Consider the following 19,550-nt stretch of genomic DNA (forward strand, 5'->3'; position numbering starts at 1 on the left):
AATGGGTAATGTCTTTTTAGTATAATTATTGACTTTGAATGGGGATGCTTTATATGCTGAAAAGTTCTGGGATTCTTTTCAGCCTGTCTGTAGTATATTCATAAAACGTGAAACATAAAGAACACAGGGAAAAATTGTAAAAGAACATTATAATCCGCTTAGAATAACTCCCACCTAACAGCAAACACCAAAATGTTCCTTCCAATTAATACCCATCAAAGACAGTTTTTTTAAGCAGCATCATATGGTAAACTTAATGTAGAGCAAGCATTGTAGCACTAATCTCTGGAGCCAGGAAGTATTATCCAACAAGTTTCCTTTCAAAATGAAATCTTAATATGCTTAAAAATTGTGCAAAACTCCTACATAAAGTATTTCAAACAAGTTAAGCAAAAAATGACAAGCATTATTAAACAGCTGAGGGTTCCATAACTGAATTTTTAAAGGTTTTACACTATCATAATAGCCAAAAACAATCACACACACACACAAATATTTGAATTTAGAAGAACAGTAAACGTAGAAAGGCCTAATCTAAAGATAGAGATCCTGATTATTTATATAGCTGTTATAATTTGAGTAACCCAAATAAAATAGTTGATTAAATCACAGCAGGTATGTTACGCTACATTTTATGAAAGAAGAGGATTCCAAGTGCATTCTATGTAGTTAATGCAAAGAAAAAATAGAGCAATCAGCTAAATTAGAACGTATTTATCTTTATGTATCTAATTGTAGAAAATGCCTTAGGCTGTGTTCAATTAGTCATACTCTTCATAAAAGTCTGGAAACGATAAGATCCCTTGACAATTCTAAAATTATGTAGTTATGCCCAATAGATGAGCAATCTCAAAACAGATTTGATCTCAAACCCCTTTCTGAAACAAGGCAAGCATTTCAATGAACTATTGTTCTTCAACATTTTCATTACCTAGTCTTACTACAGTGCTGCCTCTAAACAGCGCCTCATTTTGAGGGTTGCTGAGTATCTGTAATTTCAGCCAAGAACTTCAGGAAAAATAAAGCTCTGTAGTTTTACCATCTTGTGTGAAGTTACCAAGTCGCTTACTCCTGTGCCACAAAATAAATAAATAAATAAATAAATAAATTTGTATATCTCAAATAGATTTACATCTATAACACCAGCATATGGGTGATATCCTTAAGGGTAAAACAGGTGAGATACTGTTTATTCTTATGCCTAATTTCAACCCAATAGCCAGTATACTGAATTAACATGTACTAAACAGAATTAGAGAATAGATTTTGTAATAAAAAATGTTTCCTTTATTGTAAATGAGGTGCTATTTCATTATGTTTGTTTGTTTTCATTTTTTATAAGGAACAGATTCTATGAAAAGTTGATGTACTTTTACCTTACCAAAATACATCACTGGAAGGATGAATAAAGACAACTCAGTATTCTCTAAGTATCAGAAACAGTTATCTTGAATATACTTTTTTTTTTTTCATCAATATTGCTATTACATATTAGATAAAGGGAAATAACTTTGTTTTTGATTAAATTGAATTGCCAGTTCAAGACATGACATTACTGATGATACAAATTATTCAACTTCATAACAGGCTTTATCATTATCAAATGAATTAGACTCTGGAAAAACACTGGTTTTATGTTGTCATAAGAAATACTGCAGAGAGATCACAGCCCATTGTTAATTCTCATTCTGAACTTGTATGAGTTCTGTTAAGGACGGCGATGGAAAGAAAAAAGGACCAAAGTGCATGTTGAAGAGAAATGAGTTTAAAAAAAAGAAAAACAAACAAACAAACAAACAAACAAACCAAAAAAAAAAAAAAAAAAGCAAAGAACCAAAGAACCACTTCTCTTTCAAAGATAGACTACAATAGGAAAAGCTTGCTTATTGGGTTCAGTAATTATTATCTTAGGAGTGGTAGTTATCTTTTGCAAGAGTATGCAGTATTAGTGACAGAAAAAAGATTTTTTTTTTTTTCAGAATCTTTGGTAAAATTTTCAACCAATTAATTATGATTTAATACATCATAGAATACTTTTGGTTGGAAAGATTCTCTGTCATTAGATCAGTTTGCTGAGGGCCTTGTGCAGTCAGGTTTTGGAAACCTCCAAGGTGGAGATTCCATAGCCTCTCTGGGCAGCTTGCATGAGCACACACTGCTCTTGTGGAAAAAAATTGTGTCCAACTGGAATCTCTCCTGCTGCACCTTGTGACTGCTGCCCCTTGTCTGTGCATCTCTGAGACAAGCCTGGCTCCTTGTCGACAACACCTGTCTAGGTAATGCAAGACTGCCATTTGGTTCCTCCCCAGCCTTCTCTTCCCTAAGTGGAACAAAGCCAGTTCCTTTTCTCGTATCTCTTATATGTCATGCTTCTAACCATTTACTTTAGTGGCTCTTCTCTGAAATTTCTCCATTTTGGTGATCTCTTTCTCACATTCTGGGATGCCACAAGAATAGAAGTGGTATTCCATTGGCAGCTCCTTCAGTCGACCTGCTGGCTACACTCTTGCCATGCAGATATAAGAAGAAAGAGAAAGAATATTCTAATTTGTTATGATGTACAAAAATTACCTATTCTCCAATTAGCCAGTGTTGATTTATGTGTAAGTAGAAGTGCCTAAAGGGACTATGTTATTAATGTACTCTAAGTGTCAATGAATTAGATCTATTAATTGGATTTTAACATAGCAGATCTGATGCCTTACAAGTAAAAGCAGAGGGAAGTCCAAAGAAGGAAAAATTAAAATAAATAAAAATAAAAAAATCCTAGCTTGTTTTTTCTAAAGATAGCAATTTTCTCAATGACACCTAATAACCTTATGCTATTTTAAACTGAAGTTCACCAGAAGTTTCAAAAGAAACAGACTATTGAGAGCATATATTATGCATTGTCCAATGATTGACTGCAACAATGGCAAAATACTTTCTTTTGATGGTTAGTTACAGCTATTTTGTAGCCTTAAAAGTTACAGTGCATGTGGCATAAACAGAAAAACTTTTCACTTTTTCTTGTTGTAATAGCTGCATTATATCAGATAAACAAAACAACAACAAAAATAAATCAACCCAAGGCCCCAACCTGTTAAATGGGTGGGAAGTGGTTGAAGAAAATTACAATACTTTTATGGTATTGTAATGTAATATGTAATGTAATGTAATATGGTATGGTTTTATCCCCTTCATAAATGCATGCTGAAAACATTTTAAGCAGAGGACTGATTTCATAGACTCATAGAATGGCTTGGGTTGGAAGGGACCTAAGGTACACTAGACCAGGTTGCTTAGAGCCCTGTTCAGCCTGGCTGGCAGGGAGGGCACAGCCACAACCTCTCTGTCAAGACAAGACGTATTTGTGCTATGTCTAAAAATTAGACAATAATCATACAGTGGTGTCCTTCAGACCAGTTTCCAGTGGCAGTTCCATAGAACTCCTTAGAGGTCTCTAGAAATGAGACCAAAAATGTTGGCATGTTTAAACAGTGTCAGAGAAAAACTTTTCATGTAATTGTAAATCATAATCTGTGACGTGTCATTAAAAACTGAATTTGTCATAAATGGTTTCTGGATAGACAGACAGAGCATGTATGCCTCATATATTAAACACCAGATGATCCAAATTTGGCAATGACTGAATGCTTGATGATATTTTTGTAAGATACTTTCATAGGTGCTCTCTGTCAACAAAGTACTAAACAAAGTTTCAAAAAATTCATTTTGATGTAGTAGGAGGACGCTTGCTCTTTATGCATTTTAGGTGCATATACAAAAACGTATGCATATATGGACAGACCATGTATACTTGCACCTGTCTAGAAGATAACAGTTTTCCAGAAGACTGTTAATCTGTTCAGATTCCTTGTAGAGCTCATTACCAAAATTATCCCTTCTGACTCATTACAGAATATATTGGTTTCTCATTCTGTAATCAAAAACTCTTTACATCTACTCTTTCAAGATCTTCACCTTATAGCCTACTGTTTTTAGCAAATTCCAATGTTTATTGAGATAACTAATTAAATAGCATCAAGCAGCAAAGCCACTGCCTGGATTACCATAAAAAAAAAATTGCTTCTATCTTCTAAACTGAATAAGGGAGGAAAGTGAATCAGGTTTACACATCAACAAGTTTAGGAAATTCTTCTTTATGATCTATGACTTTTTCTGCAAAACATCTGCTTTATGGCAGGTCCATTTTGTCCCACTGGTCATGGCATGTAAATCTTCAACAGGAAAACTAAGAAGTCCACACAAATAATTACTTCGGTTAAGAACTCAGAAGTACTTCAATACAATGTGAAAACATGACAGGGAACAAAGTGTAACCTGTAAATGTATTGCAGATTTCAGTAGCTGAAATTTGGAAGAATTGTGAGGTTGTACACAGGTAGCTTTAAAACAACCTTATCAAGAGATTTCTAGTGTTATGTATTGAAGATAAAAAGTGTATATTCTAGACCATTTTGGGGTCAAGCAATTAAAGAACTTGCTTTCTTTTAAAGTTTTAGCTAAGATTTTTATGTATGGCTGTGCCATACATAGCCTTTAGATATCACATGCTCTCTACTTTGAAGAAGAAGGTGTTCTAGATTTTCTACCTGGCCTTGGCACCAAGTGGTTGAATTTTTCTCAGTCTAAGATCTGTGCTCTTAAAAAACAAATTTCCCATCCTAAAGGACAGAAGGCAGCTGCCCTGAAGTAGGATTTAATATATTTTAAACTGCCTCACAGGCATAAAACACTTTCCTATGCAAATTCATTCAAGATGCAATATTACTATTAAAAAATAAATAAAATCTGCAAGTTTTTGATAGAAGACAAATAAATCCTTTCTCCATTATCTTATGTGAGACCTTCACAGTGACTTGTAGAAGGTACAGTAACAGCCTTGAAAACAGATACAAAAACTTTCAGCTTGTTAAGAGTTATTTAATATATCAGGTCCCTTGACTGGATACTTTGGGTAGCAATAGCAAGATTACAAAGCCACCTTTGTAGCCCAAGACCAAATTTAGCTGCTTCTACCCTTTTGAAAAGTCATTTTAAACACACTCATGAATCACATCAGTGTTTCTTAATTGCTTATATATACATGTATGACAGTCTGATTCATTTCTCCAATGACTAATTTAACCATTTCTTTTTTCTTTCTCTATTTTTTGAGCAGCAGCGTAGGTCTGCTGCTTGAACCTGGCAAATACCTGGCAAATTCTCTATTCTCTTAACAGAAAACCTGAAGAATTTGAATTTTCCTCTTCTTTCAGTTAGGCAGCTATTCTTGGATCTTCTATTTATTTTAAATTAATAGGACTTGGTAGAAAACCAAGTTCATTTTTATAGTGTACTTCAGACAGCAACATGATATTTTAAAAATATTTCTATTTGGCCAAATTATCTACGTTAGCCACAACAACTACATCATTAGACTGCAAAGCTGGTCACATCAATTCTTTTTCTAATCTCAATTTGTAGCCTATTATAAATGCTCTCCAAGTTAATAAAAAATGTAGAAAAAAATGTCTTCTGTTCTTCACAACATATTACCTAAAACATCGTAACATACCAAAATAAGTCCAAAGAATAGGAAAAAAAAAAAAAAAAAAAAAAAAAAAAAAAAAAAAAGCTGTCTAATGAAATAAAGAGTTGATTGTGAACACTTTGGTCTAATATAACAAGATCTGTATGTCTGAGTATGGAGAAGAACTTGATAGTAGTCTATGAATGTTTGAGAATTGTAAGCAGGAGTATCTGGGTGACATACTACTATGAACAAGAGGAACTTGCAAGTAGGATTCATCTCTTTTCCATTGTTGTAAATAAAGTAAGAAATTGTGCTTAATAGCTGAGTGTTGAAAAGATGTCCTTTTATTGAATTGAATTAAACTCTTAAATATTTTAAGGGAAAGGGAAAAGTCATCATTCGGAGCCTGAAAAGTAGACTATATGTTACAACAACTGAAACTAAGCTGTAGTTTGAGAACTGGATGATCTGAAAGGACATTTATATTTGTGAGGTGTGTCATTCTGCAGGTACAAGAAAGGTCTTGGAAATGATCAGGATGTGTTGTTTGGTTTTTTTTGTGTTCATGTTATTTCTCACATGTGGAGAGCTACCATTCATTTAAATGCTGAAATTCACTCAGTAAGTTACATAGATCTACATTATGGCAAAAACAAAACTAATCCCAAATCCTAGAATTCTCTTCTGGATTGGAACAATCTTTAGTGTCACTTTCCCTACATACTAAAAAAGTGAAACCCTTATATCTCCATAAACAGAGAACTGTAACATCTGTACTAAATTCCTCCCTCCAACAAATCAGCCATAATAATTTTATCATCTAAAAGAGGACAAGAGAAGGCATCAGGTCTGTGATAAGATCTACGTGTGATGAGAGATGCAATATTGAAAACGATGTTTTCGTATTCTCCTCTCTTATTCTCTGACTGTCTGATACTATAAGATCATTTGCTTTATTTTTGGTATACCAAAAGTAGCAAGTAAGAGACTAGTAAAATATGAGGGGAAAAACAGAGGGAGTATACAAGAATCATTGCACCAGAAATGCTGGGGATCTAGACAGAAGATCAACACTACTTTATGTTTCTCTGAAGTCTCTGCTGCTACTGGAGCTGCTTGCCAATGTTTCTGGGGAATGACTGGAGAGATAAAGGTCCAGAAACTTTTTGTAGTTACTGAAAACATTGCATCTCTTGGTTCACTTCTGGATAACTCTGCCTGTTCTTGCTTTCCTTTTGTTTTCCTCAATATACTACTTTTTAAATAACCTTGAGAAAACAGACTACTTGACTGTGTAACTGAGTATCATTCAGATTTGGCTGCGGTTTGCCTTATGTAATTCAAGAAAATTCATTAAATAGACTAAATTTGGTTTTCCTCTGAGTGGTACTGACTACATGGCCATTAATGTAATTAGTTCAGCTTTACTTTTTTGTAATACTTAAAAACATTCTTTTAAGTACCTTTTTTTTTTTTTTTTTCCCCAGTGCATGCAAATGCATTGTTAAGAAAATGTGTATTTTTATCTTCACTTGATGTACTTCCACTTGCCTAAGATTTATGCTACATAACTTATATCTAACAGTACTAGAACCATGTGCTTTGGAAAGCTTCTAGAAAAATGTATAGATAATTCAGTATTTTAATAAATGGAATACTTAGTTTAAAAGCAGTATGTTGCACATACTTCAGGAAACTACTATATTAGTAGTTTCCTAAGATTCCTAAATGGATGCCTAACAGCGCTTCTGTTTCCACGGAAGAAACAGTCCCATTTAAACTAAGATTTTCTACAGTCCAGTTGAACTCTACTTGATCAGTATTATAATTATTTTTAAGTTATATATTTAAGTTAAATTACAGTTACCATATAATATAAGTTATATATTTAAGTTAATTTTAGTATCCTTGAAGCTGATAAACACGTAAGTAAAAATATTCTTTTAGTCCCAAGCATTTACAGAGTACAGACACATTTTAAACTAGTTACATATTAATTTTAATGCTGATACAAGGCTGTATTTCTATGCCTGTTCTCTTCTGCCTTTTTATATTCACTCTTCATTTTTTTTCTATAGTATTATAGAGGGATTATGTAATATGACATTCTGGTAAATGCAGTACCTTTTCTACTCCCTAATAAATATTCAAAATTATTTTGCATACATCCTGTGAACAAGGCTTGTGAAATCATAATGGGATGACTTATGAGCATTCAAGTTCCCTATACTGAAGTATAATCTAGCCAACCGGATGGTATAGACAATCATTCTGACGTGTCTATATTAATGTATATTTAAATGAGAATAAGAAAGAAATAGCCAAATTTATGTTAAAGACTTCTAAGGGCTTAACAGCATCTTGCTAAGTATATATGTCAGCTTAATCTAATCCTCCTACCTCTACACGTTCTGTGTTCTCAGCATGGTGCCCATAATGCTCTCGTATGTTACGAGGGATTGTCTCTGAAAAGTTCATCATCAGTACTACACTTCGTTCAATAAAACTTTACATCTGCTCTTGGGATGACAGAAAGCTATCTGTCTCAAATTTGCATCACAAACCTTTAGCTTCTTTTGACATCTGTAACATGTAAAATAATAATTTCCATTAACCTGCTACAATATGTAGGGTACCATATATTCTTGGTTCTCATCTTACTGTGTCAGATACAAATAAACTAGCTTCTCTAATTTATTTGGACTGTTTCAAATAAATTTTCTATTTATTTTTTTTTTTCACCAAAAAAGCACTCGTCTCATCAGAAGTTCAATTGAGAAGATCTGTGGCATCATTCCTTCCTTTCAATCTAATGATTTTAAATTCTAATAAGAAAAAAATATCTTATTTCTTTCTCATGCTTTTGCTAGAAGAGACAATACATTGCAATTCAAGATCTTTCAAGAATTCTTGAAGACTATTTACTAATCTTATGACATGATGGAAGTCCACCTGAAATGCAGTAAGATCCCTCTGATCTTTTGAGGCATGACAATTTCTATCTATTCCATTATAGATATATCTGTCTGATGTGCTTCACATTAAATATATTTGAATAGCAGTGTCTAGCATCCCCTGCTAGGTTATTAATACTATCTTTCCCCAGCAGACAACGGACCTGATCAAGTTGAAAACTCCAAAAGGACAGACCTACTTGTGGGATTAACAGTGTCTAACATATGTTGGAGATCAGACATGTCAGTAATGGCTCATCATACAGATGGTTAGCAACCAGGACTACCTGAGCTGAATTAATAAATGCAACTGAAAAACTGCTCTCTCAATAACATTTATGTTTTGGCAGCTGTCTCAAGGAAATAATATTTTTTAAAACTTCATGTACTGGGCCTCAGATTTTCAAGATCAGAACACTTCTGGTCTATTCTGTGTCCTAGTAAAATGCTTCTCTGTTTTTGAAGGACATCAACTATCTGATGAGTAGCAGAAGTTATTTGTGATACCCAATTGGACATACTCTAGAACAGAAACTAACCTTTGGAGGTAATAGAAATCATTATAAAGAGACATCCAAACACTCAGAATATCTTATGGTACCTCTACAGAGACAGGTATGAGCAAGTTCAGGCCACTTGGAAATGAAAAGACACAAAACGGTTCTATTTTGGAATCCAAAACTGTTTCCTTTTGTGATTTTCCACAGTCAGACTCATGCATACACAAGTATGCCATAAGCAGAACATGCTTATTTGAACTCACCTAGAATCAGAAAAAATAAACATTTTTGATTCTAATCAGGCAACAAAATAATGTTCTGGGTAATGTAAAACACGCCATTTTTCCTCTCATGGTACTAAATCCAAATTTGGGGAGAAGGCTGAAAAGTTAACAGGTTGCTGTAAATGAAGCCTGAGGACCACTTAACGGCTAAATAAGAGCATAGGAATAAAACTGGAAAAAGTGTGGACATCAGAGTTTAATAATCCCCAGTACCTTAGGCTGATGTTATGGGCACATTAAAATAGTGTAAGATTCAAAAGAAGGTGTGATATTATTTCTGGTATATTACATCTGTGAAGCATACTAAAGGACACGTCTGCAGTTATTCTGACAGACAAAACTAAATACTGCCAATAAGGACTATGAAGACAAAACAGATTATTTTTATCTTGCTTGTGTATGCTGTCTAGGGTATAGTGAAATGCATGGGAACATCTTGGAGACTATAAAGTGCTCATTTAGCTGACAGTTAATACATATGTGTGAGTTAAATTATGTGAAATATCATTAAAAATAGTACAAAAGACAGTCAAGGATATATTTCAGTAATAGACTGCATCCTTTGGAAAGGTGAGGACACTGGACACTATTTGCCTTTTGAGGCTCCAAGAACATGTATTAGCAGGACGCTTAAATATATCTGTGTCTTAACAACAATACATTAAATTAGTCTCCTTATTCAAAATCATGCCATGTACATATATTCATGTATTATATTCAACTGAAACTATCAAGACACTTCAGCAGCAACTGTTTTAATATGAGAAATTATTTTCAAATAGCACATTTCTTCTTCCTATAACATGAACTTTATGGATGTGTGTTTCCTTAGTAGCCAAATTTATTTTTAAATTCTTTATCAATGAATTAGTGCTACTTTTACATTCAATGTATTCTATATATTCTACAGATTGCAAGGATGTATCTCTTACCAGTGAAGATAATGATAAAATTACTATAATGACAGGAATTATTATGACAGTAGAGAGAACTGAACACAACCAGAATGAATATATGAAAATCACAACAACTTTCTATATCTATGCCATTATTAGTGTAACAGGAATCAAACTGAATCACATTTTCATGCACACAATTTACAGATTATATTGAGCAATATATCTAATAAAGCAAATTAAGTTTATTTGGAAGTAATTATTTTATGGCCTGAGAAATATCAGAAAGGGAGCAGGCAAAATGATAATGTTAAGTCCATGCCAGAAACATGTTTTATCAGGTTTCCTTTTAGCTCTTAAACAAGTTGTAGTAAAAACAACAACATTCTGTCAGACTGTATGTTCATTCTTTGCTTCCTGGATTAAATATGCTTACTCTATGCCACATTTTTATAGCTTTCAATTCCTGTACTTTAAATCTATTAAACAATGTCAAGTTGAATTTTCTTCAAAAACTGCTGCAGGTTAAGAAAAAAAATAGGACAGTAGACTATTTGAGGGCTAACATTTATGTCAGCTAATTAATATGGATCAGTTGTGGTCTGCAAGGATTTTTAAAGTGCATGCACGTTTGAGACAAATATAGACTAAGGATATGATTTGGTTCCTTCTCAAATTGATAGCAAAGCTCTTACTGATTTCAATACAAGTATGGTCTACCAGTTTGGTATGTCTGACAGATAAAAGAAGCTTTTGTGCTCTTGGGTAATGTTAGTTTTCCCAAATTGATTATAGGCCAAAATAAAGATGTACACCATAAGAAATAATTTATAGTTGCAACATTATATTTATTGTCCTGTACTCTCTTTACCTGGTGAGTGAATGAAATTTTGAAAAATTAAGTACTGGGAAAAAAAACAGTAATTTTTTTGGTGAGCAAGGTCTACTTAACTGATAACCAGAAACCAGCCCATGTTCAAAACCAGACACCCTCTTATATGGAGGGTGGAACACCATTTCCTTGTTTCAAAGCATTAATATTTCATCAATATGTCTCAAAAGAGTGCCTGTCTGCACAAGGGATGTGGTTATTTGAACATAGTTCTAGATCAGGACAAAAATGGACTACCAAATGGACTGTTGTTCAAAGATGTTTAAGCAAAAGATTCACGAACCCTATGTTAGACCCTGAGGCTGCCAGATTTCTCAGCATTTTCTCTTTTTATAGAATCATAGAATAACTCAGATTGGAAGATCATCTAGTCCAACCTCCTGCTCAACATCAGGGTCAGCTGCCATCAAACCTTCTGCAGAACTAAACCAAATTACCTTAATTTTAGTATTATGACATGTTTTCTATCAGAAGTCTTACCTGTTTGTAGTACTCCAGCATCAAAGACATCCTTCTTGAAGAAAGCTCTAAAAGACAAAGGACTTGCATTGCAGTCTTCTGAAAGTTTCTCAACTGCTTGTCTAAACACAGAAACTAAGTCAGAAAGAGGTCCATCTAAATCTAGCTGAGAAGCAGATGCTGAAATCAAGCTCAGGCGTACAGAAATTGAAGCACAAGATGCAGAACTGGACTCCACAAATTCACAATCAATTTGGAAGCCCTCTGATAACATCTTCATTGCAAAATGTTTTCTTTGAAGTGGATCATCAAGTACAGCAATAACGTGCCATTCAATGGCAGCATCTTTGGGTAAGTGAGATACAACAACCACAGTGAGCATCCCACACTCCGCAGCTACATCATTATATGTCTCCGAATCTTCAACCTAAAAGAGAAACAAAATATTGTGCATATTACACAACTGGTAGAAATTAATGTTGCTCTTATTCTGATGATGTATTCAAAAATGTATGTGCAGTACAGTTATTTCTTGGAACCTGTTTTTTCCCCTAAACTTTCCTTCTTAATGAAAAGTCATTTTGAGCAATTTATCTGACAGTTAATATCTGCTCATTTTTTCCCTTCTATACTTTAAAGAAATACTGCTCTTAATGTGTTTTGCAATGAACAAATATCTTTTTTTTTTATATGCTAATTTCTATACACTAATACGGACAGAGTGGACAGAATTTATATTCTTTGAAGCATAGAAAAGGCAGGAACAACAATGAAGCAACAACAATGAATTAATAAAACACGTAGAGTTATTTTAGAAGTCAAAATACTAAAGATACAGTTTAGATATTGCAAAGATAAAGTTCTGAACAGCAGAATGGTCTAAACACACCCGTTTAAAAGATAAGAGCATTTTCTTAATAGCAGAATTCATTTTGAAAGTACTTTAAATTATTGTTACATCAACCAGCACATCTAATTATCTTATTTGGTAAGTGAACTCTGAGTAACTGACCTCCTTTTACTCTAATGGCATTAAAGAAGTGGGAGAGGCTTTCTGCTTAATTCCTTGTAAAAGTTTTTGTATGGATCACTTTGGAACATGTTAGCAGGTACTGGAAGTGAATACAACATTTCAAGATACTGAAACGTTCTTCCATGAGACAGAGGAAGAAATTGTCAATTTGCAGCCATTTCAACCCAAATTAATTGTACCTAAGTACATTAAACAGTATTATCCCTGAATTTTAGCAAACCTATGATGAGTTCATAAAATAATTATCTTGTCCCTGTATTTTTGCAATGTGTTTCATCCTTCTTGGTCTGAATACAAAAAGGCCTCAGAACTTCAGATGAGGAATGCCAAATTGCAGTGGGCTGAAGCCCAGCTGCCCAGCCAGCAAAGCACCACACAGCTGCTCTTTCCTGCCCCAGTGGTACAAGTAAGAAAAGTCGTGGATCAAGATCAAGACAGTTTGATAAATGAAGTAATGACGAGGAAGAAAGGAAAAACAAAACAACAACAAAAAAGAACACCCCCCTAAAAAAAACAACCACAAACCAACCAACCAACAAACAAACAGAAAAGATGCGAAGGCAATCCCTCAACACCTCTCACAAGCAGACTGATGCCCAGTCTGTCTCTGTGAATGGGTACTTTTCCAAACCCTCCTTCCCCTCTGTTTTTTTTTTTGCTGCATAAGATGTCAGATGAGATGAACAGCTCAGGTCAGCTGTCCTGACTGTGTCCCCTCTCAGCTTCCCTTTACACCCAACCAAATTGTTGTGTGGGCAGCCTGAAAAATGGAGAAGGCCTTGATGCTGTGCAGGCACTGCTCAGCCATAACTAAAACATGGGTGTGTCATCAGCACTGCTTTGGTCACAAATCCAGTATACAGCATCATAAAGGCTTTTATGAAGAAAGTCAGTTCCATCCAGGACAGACCCTGTACACACATTTAGGTCTGCTGTCACCTTTTACTTAAATTCATATTCTCATACTCCTATTGAATGACAATGTCAACTTATGGAAAGCAACTCAAATTTATGATATATATACTCTCTAAAAGGATTAATTTACATTATTTTTATCTGCTTTTTGAGCAAACAAGTTTTAATTTGAACAATTTCAGGCATTTATTCCATCCAGCAGATATTTTCTGTCTTACTCATTCCTCTATTTTTTTTAGAGAGAGAATACAATGATTATTTAAGATTAGTGACTTACATCATCTTTCTGTACACAGATAATAACTTTTTTTTTATATACCAATTTGCTTACTCTGCACTATATAATGGTAATGTTGTCCATTGCCTGACCTCTGAAAGGAAAAATAATAACAAGGCAAAACTGTCATTTTACCTGAAGTCGATAAGGCCATGTAACTCACAGTACCTTCAATTCACAGGCTCAATTTTCATCCACTTGCTCTCAACTTTGAGAGGAAGAAATAATGACAGGTTACAGGCACTTTATTTCAAAATTCACTCACAAGGTTATTGACAAGCATTTTCCACAGAATGTCTCTGATGTTTGACCCTCATGAGCTGTTTACATGAAAAATGCACTTACTTCTATATTAATGACAGTGGAGTCTAATTCTACACCAAACATGTAGCAATTGCTTTAGCATTTCTGTTTTTGATATGGAAACAAAAATAGGGATAATTTGTCTCAAATTGCAGTCACTTCAGTCATAATAAAATCTCACTGAGTACTGTTTGCTTTCAGTACTTTCATTAGGCAATCTGGGGCTGTTATTAAGGTACCAACACATAAATGTTATATTAGCACTTAACAGGAGGAGCACAGTATTCTCCTCTAGGAGATGAATTCTAACCTTGTCAATATAATTCTGCTCTGAGTGCTGTAAAAGAGTTTGAAAAGATGAAATACTGAAGCTTTGCACTGAGGAATAAAAAAAAAAAAAAGTCATGCTCATTCAGGCTTAAAGGCCACTTTGCTGGCCGAAGGTGCTGAGGTACTGTTTAGAAAAAAAGTCTAGAGAAGCTCTCTCAGGTCACAGCAAGCATAAGACAAACTTTTCTACTTCCCTGTACTTGTCTTAGGTTGTTAAATCAATTACTTCCTATTTCTGCTTGCCTTCAGCTGCCATTTAGAATATGAAGAAATACATGAAAATTAAGGCCAGGAGAAAGTACATTTCCAAATTTAACAAATGAGATGAAAGGCTGTTCACGGTGCAGCTGTACAGCACTCATAACCTTTAACTTCAGAGTTTGCACGAAGCACAAGTGATGGAGCTACTGGGGACTAAAAATCTTTCACTAGCTGCTTCAGAATCATACAGAAATACTTCTAACAATGACCTCTCCTGACTTATTTTCAAGAAATCACTGACATTTGTGTTGTACATGGATTTGAGTTGTCTTTCAGAAATGTATATCTGTCTTAAATAGCTGAATATCTTTATGATAGCCTGTCTAGTACATGGGGATGAATATATGAATTCTGCTAAGAAGTTCCAAAGAAATTCATAAGAAATCATAAGAAATATCATGCTGGAACAATATGCTAGTATTAGGAGTGAAAATAAAGTGCCATTATTTCATTACTAAGTTGCTCTTCACAACTGATTCTGCACTCCCATCAGTGAGACAACACTTCTGGCAGACAGCCATGGTACTATGGTACTATGGTTTACCACAGTACTACGGTTTACTATGGTAAATGTGTTTTTAGGGTTCTCGCATAAGGATACTGCTGTAGATTGTTCTATAAATGAGCATAGGTTTTGGCCTAGACCTTTTTTGAGTACAGTCTTGAAAGAAAAAAGCAAACATAAATTGAGGTAGAGGATAAAGCAGTTTGGCTTGCAATTCTTGGAAAAGAAGTGACAAATAATTCTTGGGTACCTCTGTGAAATTCTTATTAATGAGGGGTTATAAAACAGGGCCAAGCATGGTTGAAAGCAGAGATTTCTTAAGGTATGTATGATCTGTTGTTTACAAATCTTTACAAATTTCATTAGGTTGTAGGTGTAGCTGCTATCTACAGGTATTTAGATAAACACTTAAACAGTTATTTTCTAGCTAAGAATTAGCAGTACTCAAATGATTTTCAATTCATGGGAGAGTGTATGCATGTTAAAGATTCCCATTTTCACTTGTTAGCATTTCCACAGAAAATTTAATCTTTTCTAAAAACAAATACTACAAAGCAACTTTGCACCAGCAATAATTTGGATGTCATTGGAAAAAAATAACCAGATTGTACAAGCTCAACAGCTGACTGCTGAGATAATATGGTGGCAGATGCTATTTCTGTGCTACACTTTTACATGATCTGATTTAAAGAGGGCTGGAGCAAGAAGCCAGGCAGCACCCTTTTGCTGTACAGGAGACAGCCTCTGAAAATAAATGGATCTACAATAATGCCTTCTTCCAGGAATGTATTCAATACACAAACTGTATTGTCTCAGAGATCACACTATGACAGTATTCTGATTCTGTCATGATCTGAAGTGGTTTATCCCAGGACAAAGATGTGATATGACAAACAGTTTAGAGAATGTGACTCTCTTATTTACCTTCCGTTTTGTGATACCAAACTAGATTGATGCCATATTGTGCTAAACATTGACAAGAGTACCATACTATGCTAAGTAATGTCTTGGAAGGTCTTCATGGACCGGTTAATAAAGAATCACAGCAGTTGACAGGAGTCAAGAAAACAAGTAAAACATTATGAATTGTTAGCCAAGGGATAGAGAACACAGTGGGCTACATTATGCCACTGTAGTAATTCACAGTTCATCCGCACCTTCAGTAAGATACACACTGAAAATGTTCTCCAGCCTCCTTAAGGAGGATCTGACAGAGGTTTACAAAATCATGCATGATATAAAAAGGGATAAGAACTGATTTTAGTGCATGCTTCTCCTTATGTACAAGAGCTACGGATCATCAAATGACATTAGTAAGAGCATGGTTACGAAAAATACAATGGTGGATGACACTTAAATTTCTTTGACAGAGAATACAGTGGTTACAAGAACTTTATGTGGATTCAAGGGAGGCCTGAACAAATACTCAGAAGACTGAGTCAGTGGGGATTATAACAGACATTTAAAATTCCTAGTAAAAAATATTTTATTTTATACAATAGTTAATAATTAATACAGAAATTAGTGATTTATATAACTATTAAAATTATTTTTTTACTTTTATTAATTTTAATATTAATTCAAATAGTTTGAGGTTGGGAGAAGATTAGGGTGGATATATGGTTTTCCTGTTCACATCTGAAGATGTGAAAAGAAAAAAGAAAAACAAAAAGAAAAGGAAAAGGAAAAAGAAAAAAAGAAAAGAAAAAAAAAAAAAGAAAAAGGACAAAAAAAGCTTCATCCTCCCCTCCCCCCGCCCCCAAAGTAGAATCACACAAAGAACTGCTGGAAACCCACTCTTAAGGGGCCACATATATTTTTAATCCCCGTTTATACTGATAGAGACAGCAGTGTTAGCACAGAAAAGTAAAACACAATTTACAGCGCCAGACAGTGCTGAGCAGGAGGTTTGCCTGGTTTAGTCACCTGCCACAGCAACGCACACATCTTGAGCCCCATTACCACTGGAGTCATTGAGACAGTCAGCTGTGTTTTAACTCCTCTAATGAACTTGTGCTGTGGATGCTTAACTCAAATCTGCAAAAGTATAAGAACAAGTGGCTGGAAATAGAAGAGGTTGAAAGACAAGGCTGAAAACTTACTGAAGGCCACAGTACTATAGGTAACAAATGGCATCAAATTCAGTAAGGTATCTAATCACAAGAAAGGAGAATGGGGACTCCCACTATACTTTATACCCACGTGTAGGTTGAAACTGAAAAAAAGAGCTTGGTAGAAACATGCCTTAGCTAATATTTCCATTAAAATGTTTAAAATACAAGCCCTCAGATGGAAGGTTAACAATGGAGTACGTCAATTCATTTTTAAAATTGTAATTAACCTGTATTTCCATATTAAAGTAAATGGCTAGCTGAACTGCTGTGTGCTTAATTCTTTCCTGAGCTTTGTTCAGATACAAAGGTTATCACGTTGCTTATAGTATTACTGTGTCCTTGCATTTTGTAGGCCATAGTTCTTAGTAAAAATTCATTTTATTTTCATGGTATGTGTTCAGGGTATGTGCTATGTAAGAATAATCTTACACTAATGAATTCCTAATGCTTCAAAACAAAGCTCCAATGTTATGAATGTAGTTAAAGGAAAAACACTGGGATGTAGGGGCATAAACTAAACTACAGAGTAAGGTTTTATAAGTGCTAAGCTTGAAAGAGACTTTCTAGAATTTCTACAGATTTCTAGAATCTGTCTAGTAGTGTATTCTTTCATTAAAAAATGTAAAATCTATGTCAGTCCTATTAACACAGGAATAATAAGTATGGGACAAACCTATACTTAAAGCATTTTATGAGCATTTAACTATTTTACATAATTTAGTAGAAAAAAGGTACACATTTCAATATTAACATTTATATAGAAAATTGCTTATTTTGACTATCCTCCATTTGTTCCAAATGAGAAATATTCTTTTTGTTGTGTGAGTAAGGACTAAGGACTACCTACCTCACAGATGAATTCGGAATTGGGCTATAAGAGACAGAGATGAATGCGTAATTGCTATCTCTACAAAGAATTGACTCAGAGAACAAAAAGAAAGATACTGTGATGTTACTTTTAGAAGCTGAGTTTATGAAAATCTTCTATGGTATGCATTATTACACCATTATAGTGGCAAGATTAATGTGCCTTTAAATAATACATTTAAAATTTCTTTTACACTGCCTGCATAAAACTCAGTGCATCAAACTCCTGAGATCCAGTTCAAGCTTTGCTAGAGAGTCTCTCACAACAATAGGTTTATGACTTTAAAAAGTAAAGATTCCACTAGGAAAACCACATAAGAATAAAAATGTCAGTTCCTGAAGAAAGTAGGATACAAGCAATCCTTTTCAACATCCTAGTTCATCTAATAAATAGGCCACATACATTCCTCATATAACACTCTTGAATTCAAAGAATGAATAGCACAGTGTTTTATAACAATAAAATTGTTAAGACTTTTTGCAAAGCTTACAAATATAAAAAAGTCTGATGTTTATTATTCTTTCCTGAAATAAAACAGTATTTGCTGCATGCCAAAAATACACAAGCCTGGCAGGCTAAAAATGAGGTCTTATAAACCTGAATATTTATAGTGGATCAAATACTGTTAATATAAAAAGAAACATTTTTTTCAGATATTTTAGTCCTCTCTACTCCACAACATGTTGGACAAGGTTGACAGTAGTTCAAGTGTCACCATGTCATATAGAAACTATTTTGTACAACGTCAGTTGGAACACTGAGCTGGTGTTACCAGCCAACGCTTGTTTGGTGTTACCCAACAGGGAGAATCTACAGAAAGCAAGATTCTACTTTATTTTTTGTTCCACTATCTGATAGCACATTTTGCAGAATATTTTTTGTGTAGTCTTTACCAATCTTTTGGAAACAGAAACAGCAAAAAAAAAAAGGAAATTAGATATAGGAAAACAAATATGATTTTAGAAATTTAGGGGCAGTAATATTTTAGGGTACTTTTAATAATTTTTTGTAATTCACAAGGACTTCAAATTAATGTGATCTCTCAATATAATATTTTCACAAGCTGGCATTTGGAAAAAAATTTACATGCAGGTACAGTGGTGATGCAAAATTAATTATTAGATACGAAGTAGTCAGCAATTAGCATGCCAAGCACAAAAGATTAAAGTTTGACAAAAGCAAAAATGGGTGAAGAAAATGAGCATGCTTCAAATTGTACTAGAAAGAGTATAGAAAATCTGAAACATATACAATATATTGCTGGCTATTTTTAAGATTTTTCAAGGTTAAAATCTTATGGTGGCTAACCAAATATATCAAAAGAAACAACTATAAAAATTAACTTTCATAATATAACCGCTACCACACCAGTAAGCATTTTAAGGGACCAAATCACACAACAAATCTGATAAATTTAATTTTAGAAGACAAGAGAGGCATT

General features: G+C 34.1%; 1 protein-coding gene across 10 annotated transcripts in view; it reads right to left on the bottom strand.

Moving 5' to 3' along the window:
• The window catches only part of DPH6 (diphthamine biosynthesis 6), a 208,383-nt gene that overhangs the window by 25,122 nt on the left and 163,711 nt on the right, over nucleotides 1-19,550 (bottom strand). For 9 of the 10 annotated variants that reach the window (XM_084520499.1, XM_084520498.1, XM_084520497.1 and 6 more), the window contains one exon: nucleotides 11,525-11,930. In XM_084520499.1, the coding sequence (XP_084376625.1) occupies nucleotides 11,525-11,930 (406 nt within the window). Of the gene's footprint in view, nucleotides 1-11,524; nucleotides 11,931-13,863; nucleotides 13,937-19,550 lie in introns of those variants that run through there. The other variant, XR_014693418.1, reaches the window with a different exon arrangement.

Source organism: Aythya ferina, assembly GCF_964211825.1.
Source record: "Aythya ferina genome assembly, chromosome: 5".
Classification (NCBI taxonomy): domain Eukaryota; kingdom Metazoa; phylum Chordata; class Aves; order Anseriformes; family Anatidae; genus Aythya; species Aythya ferina.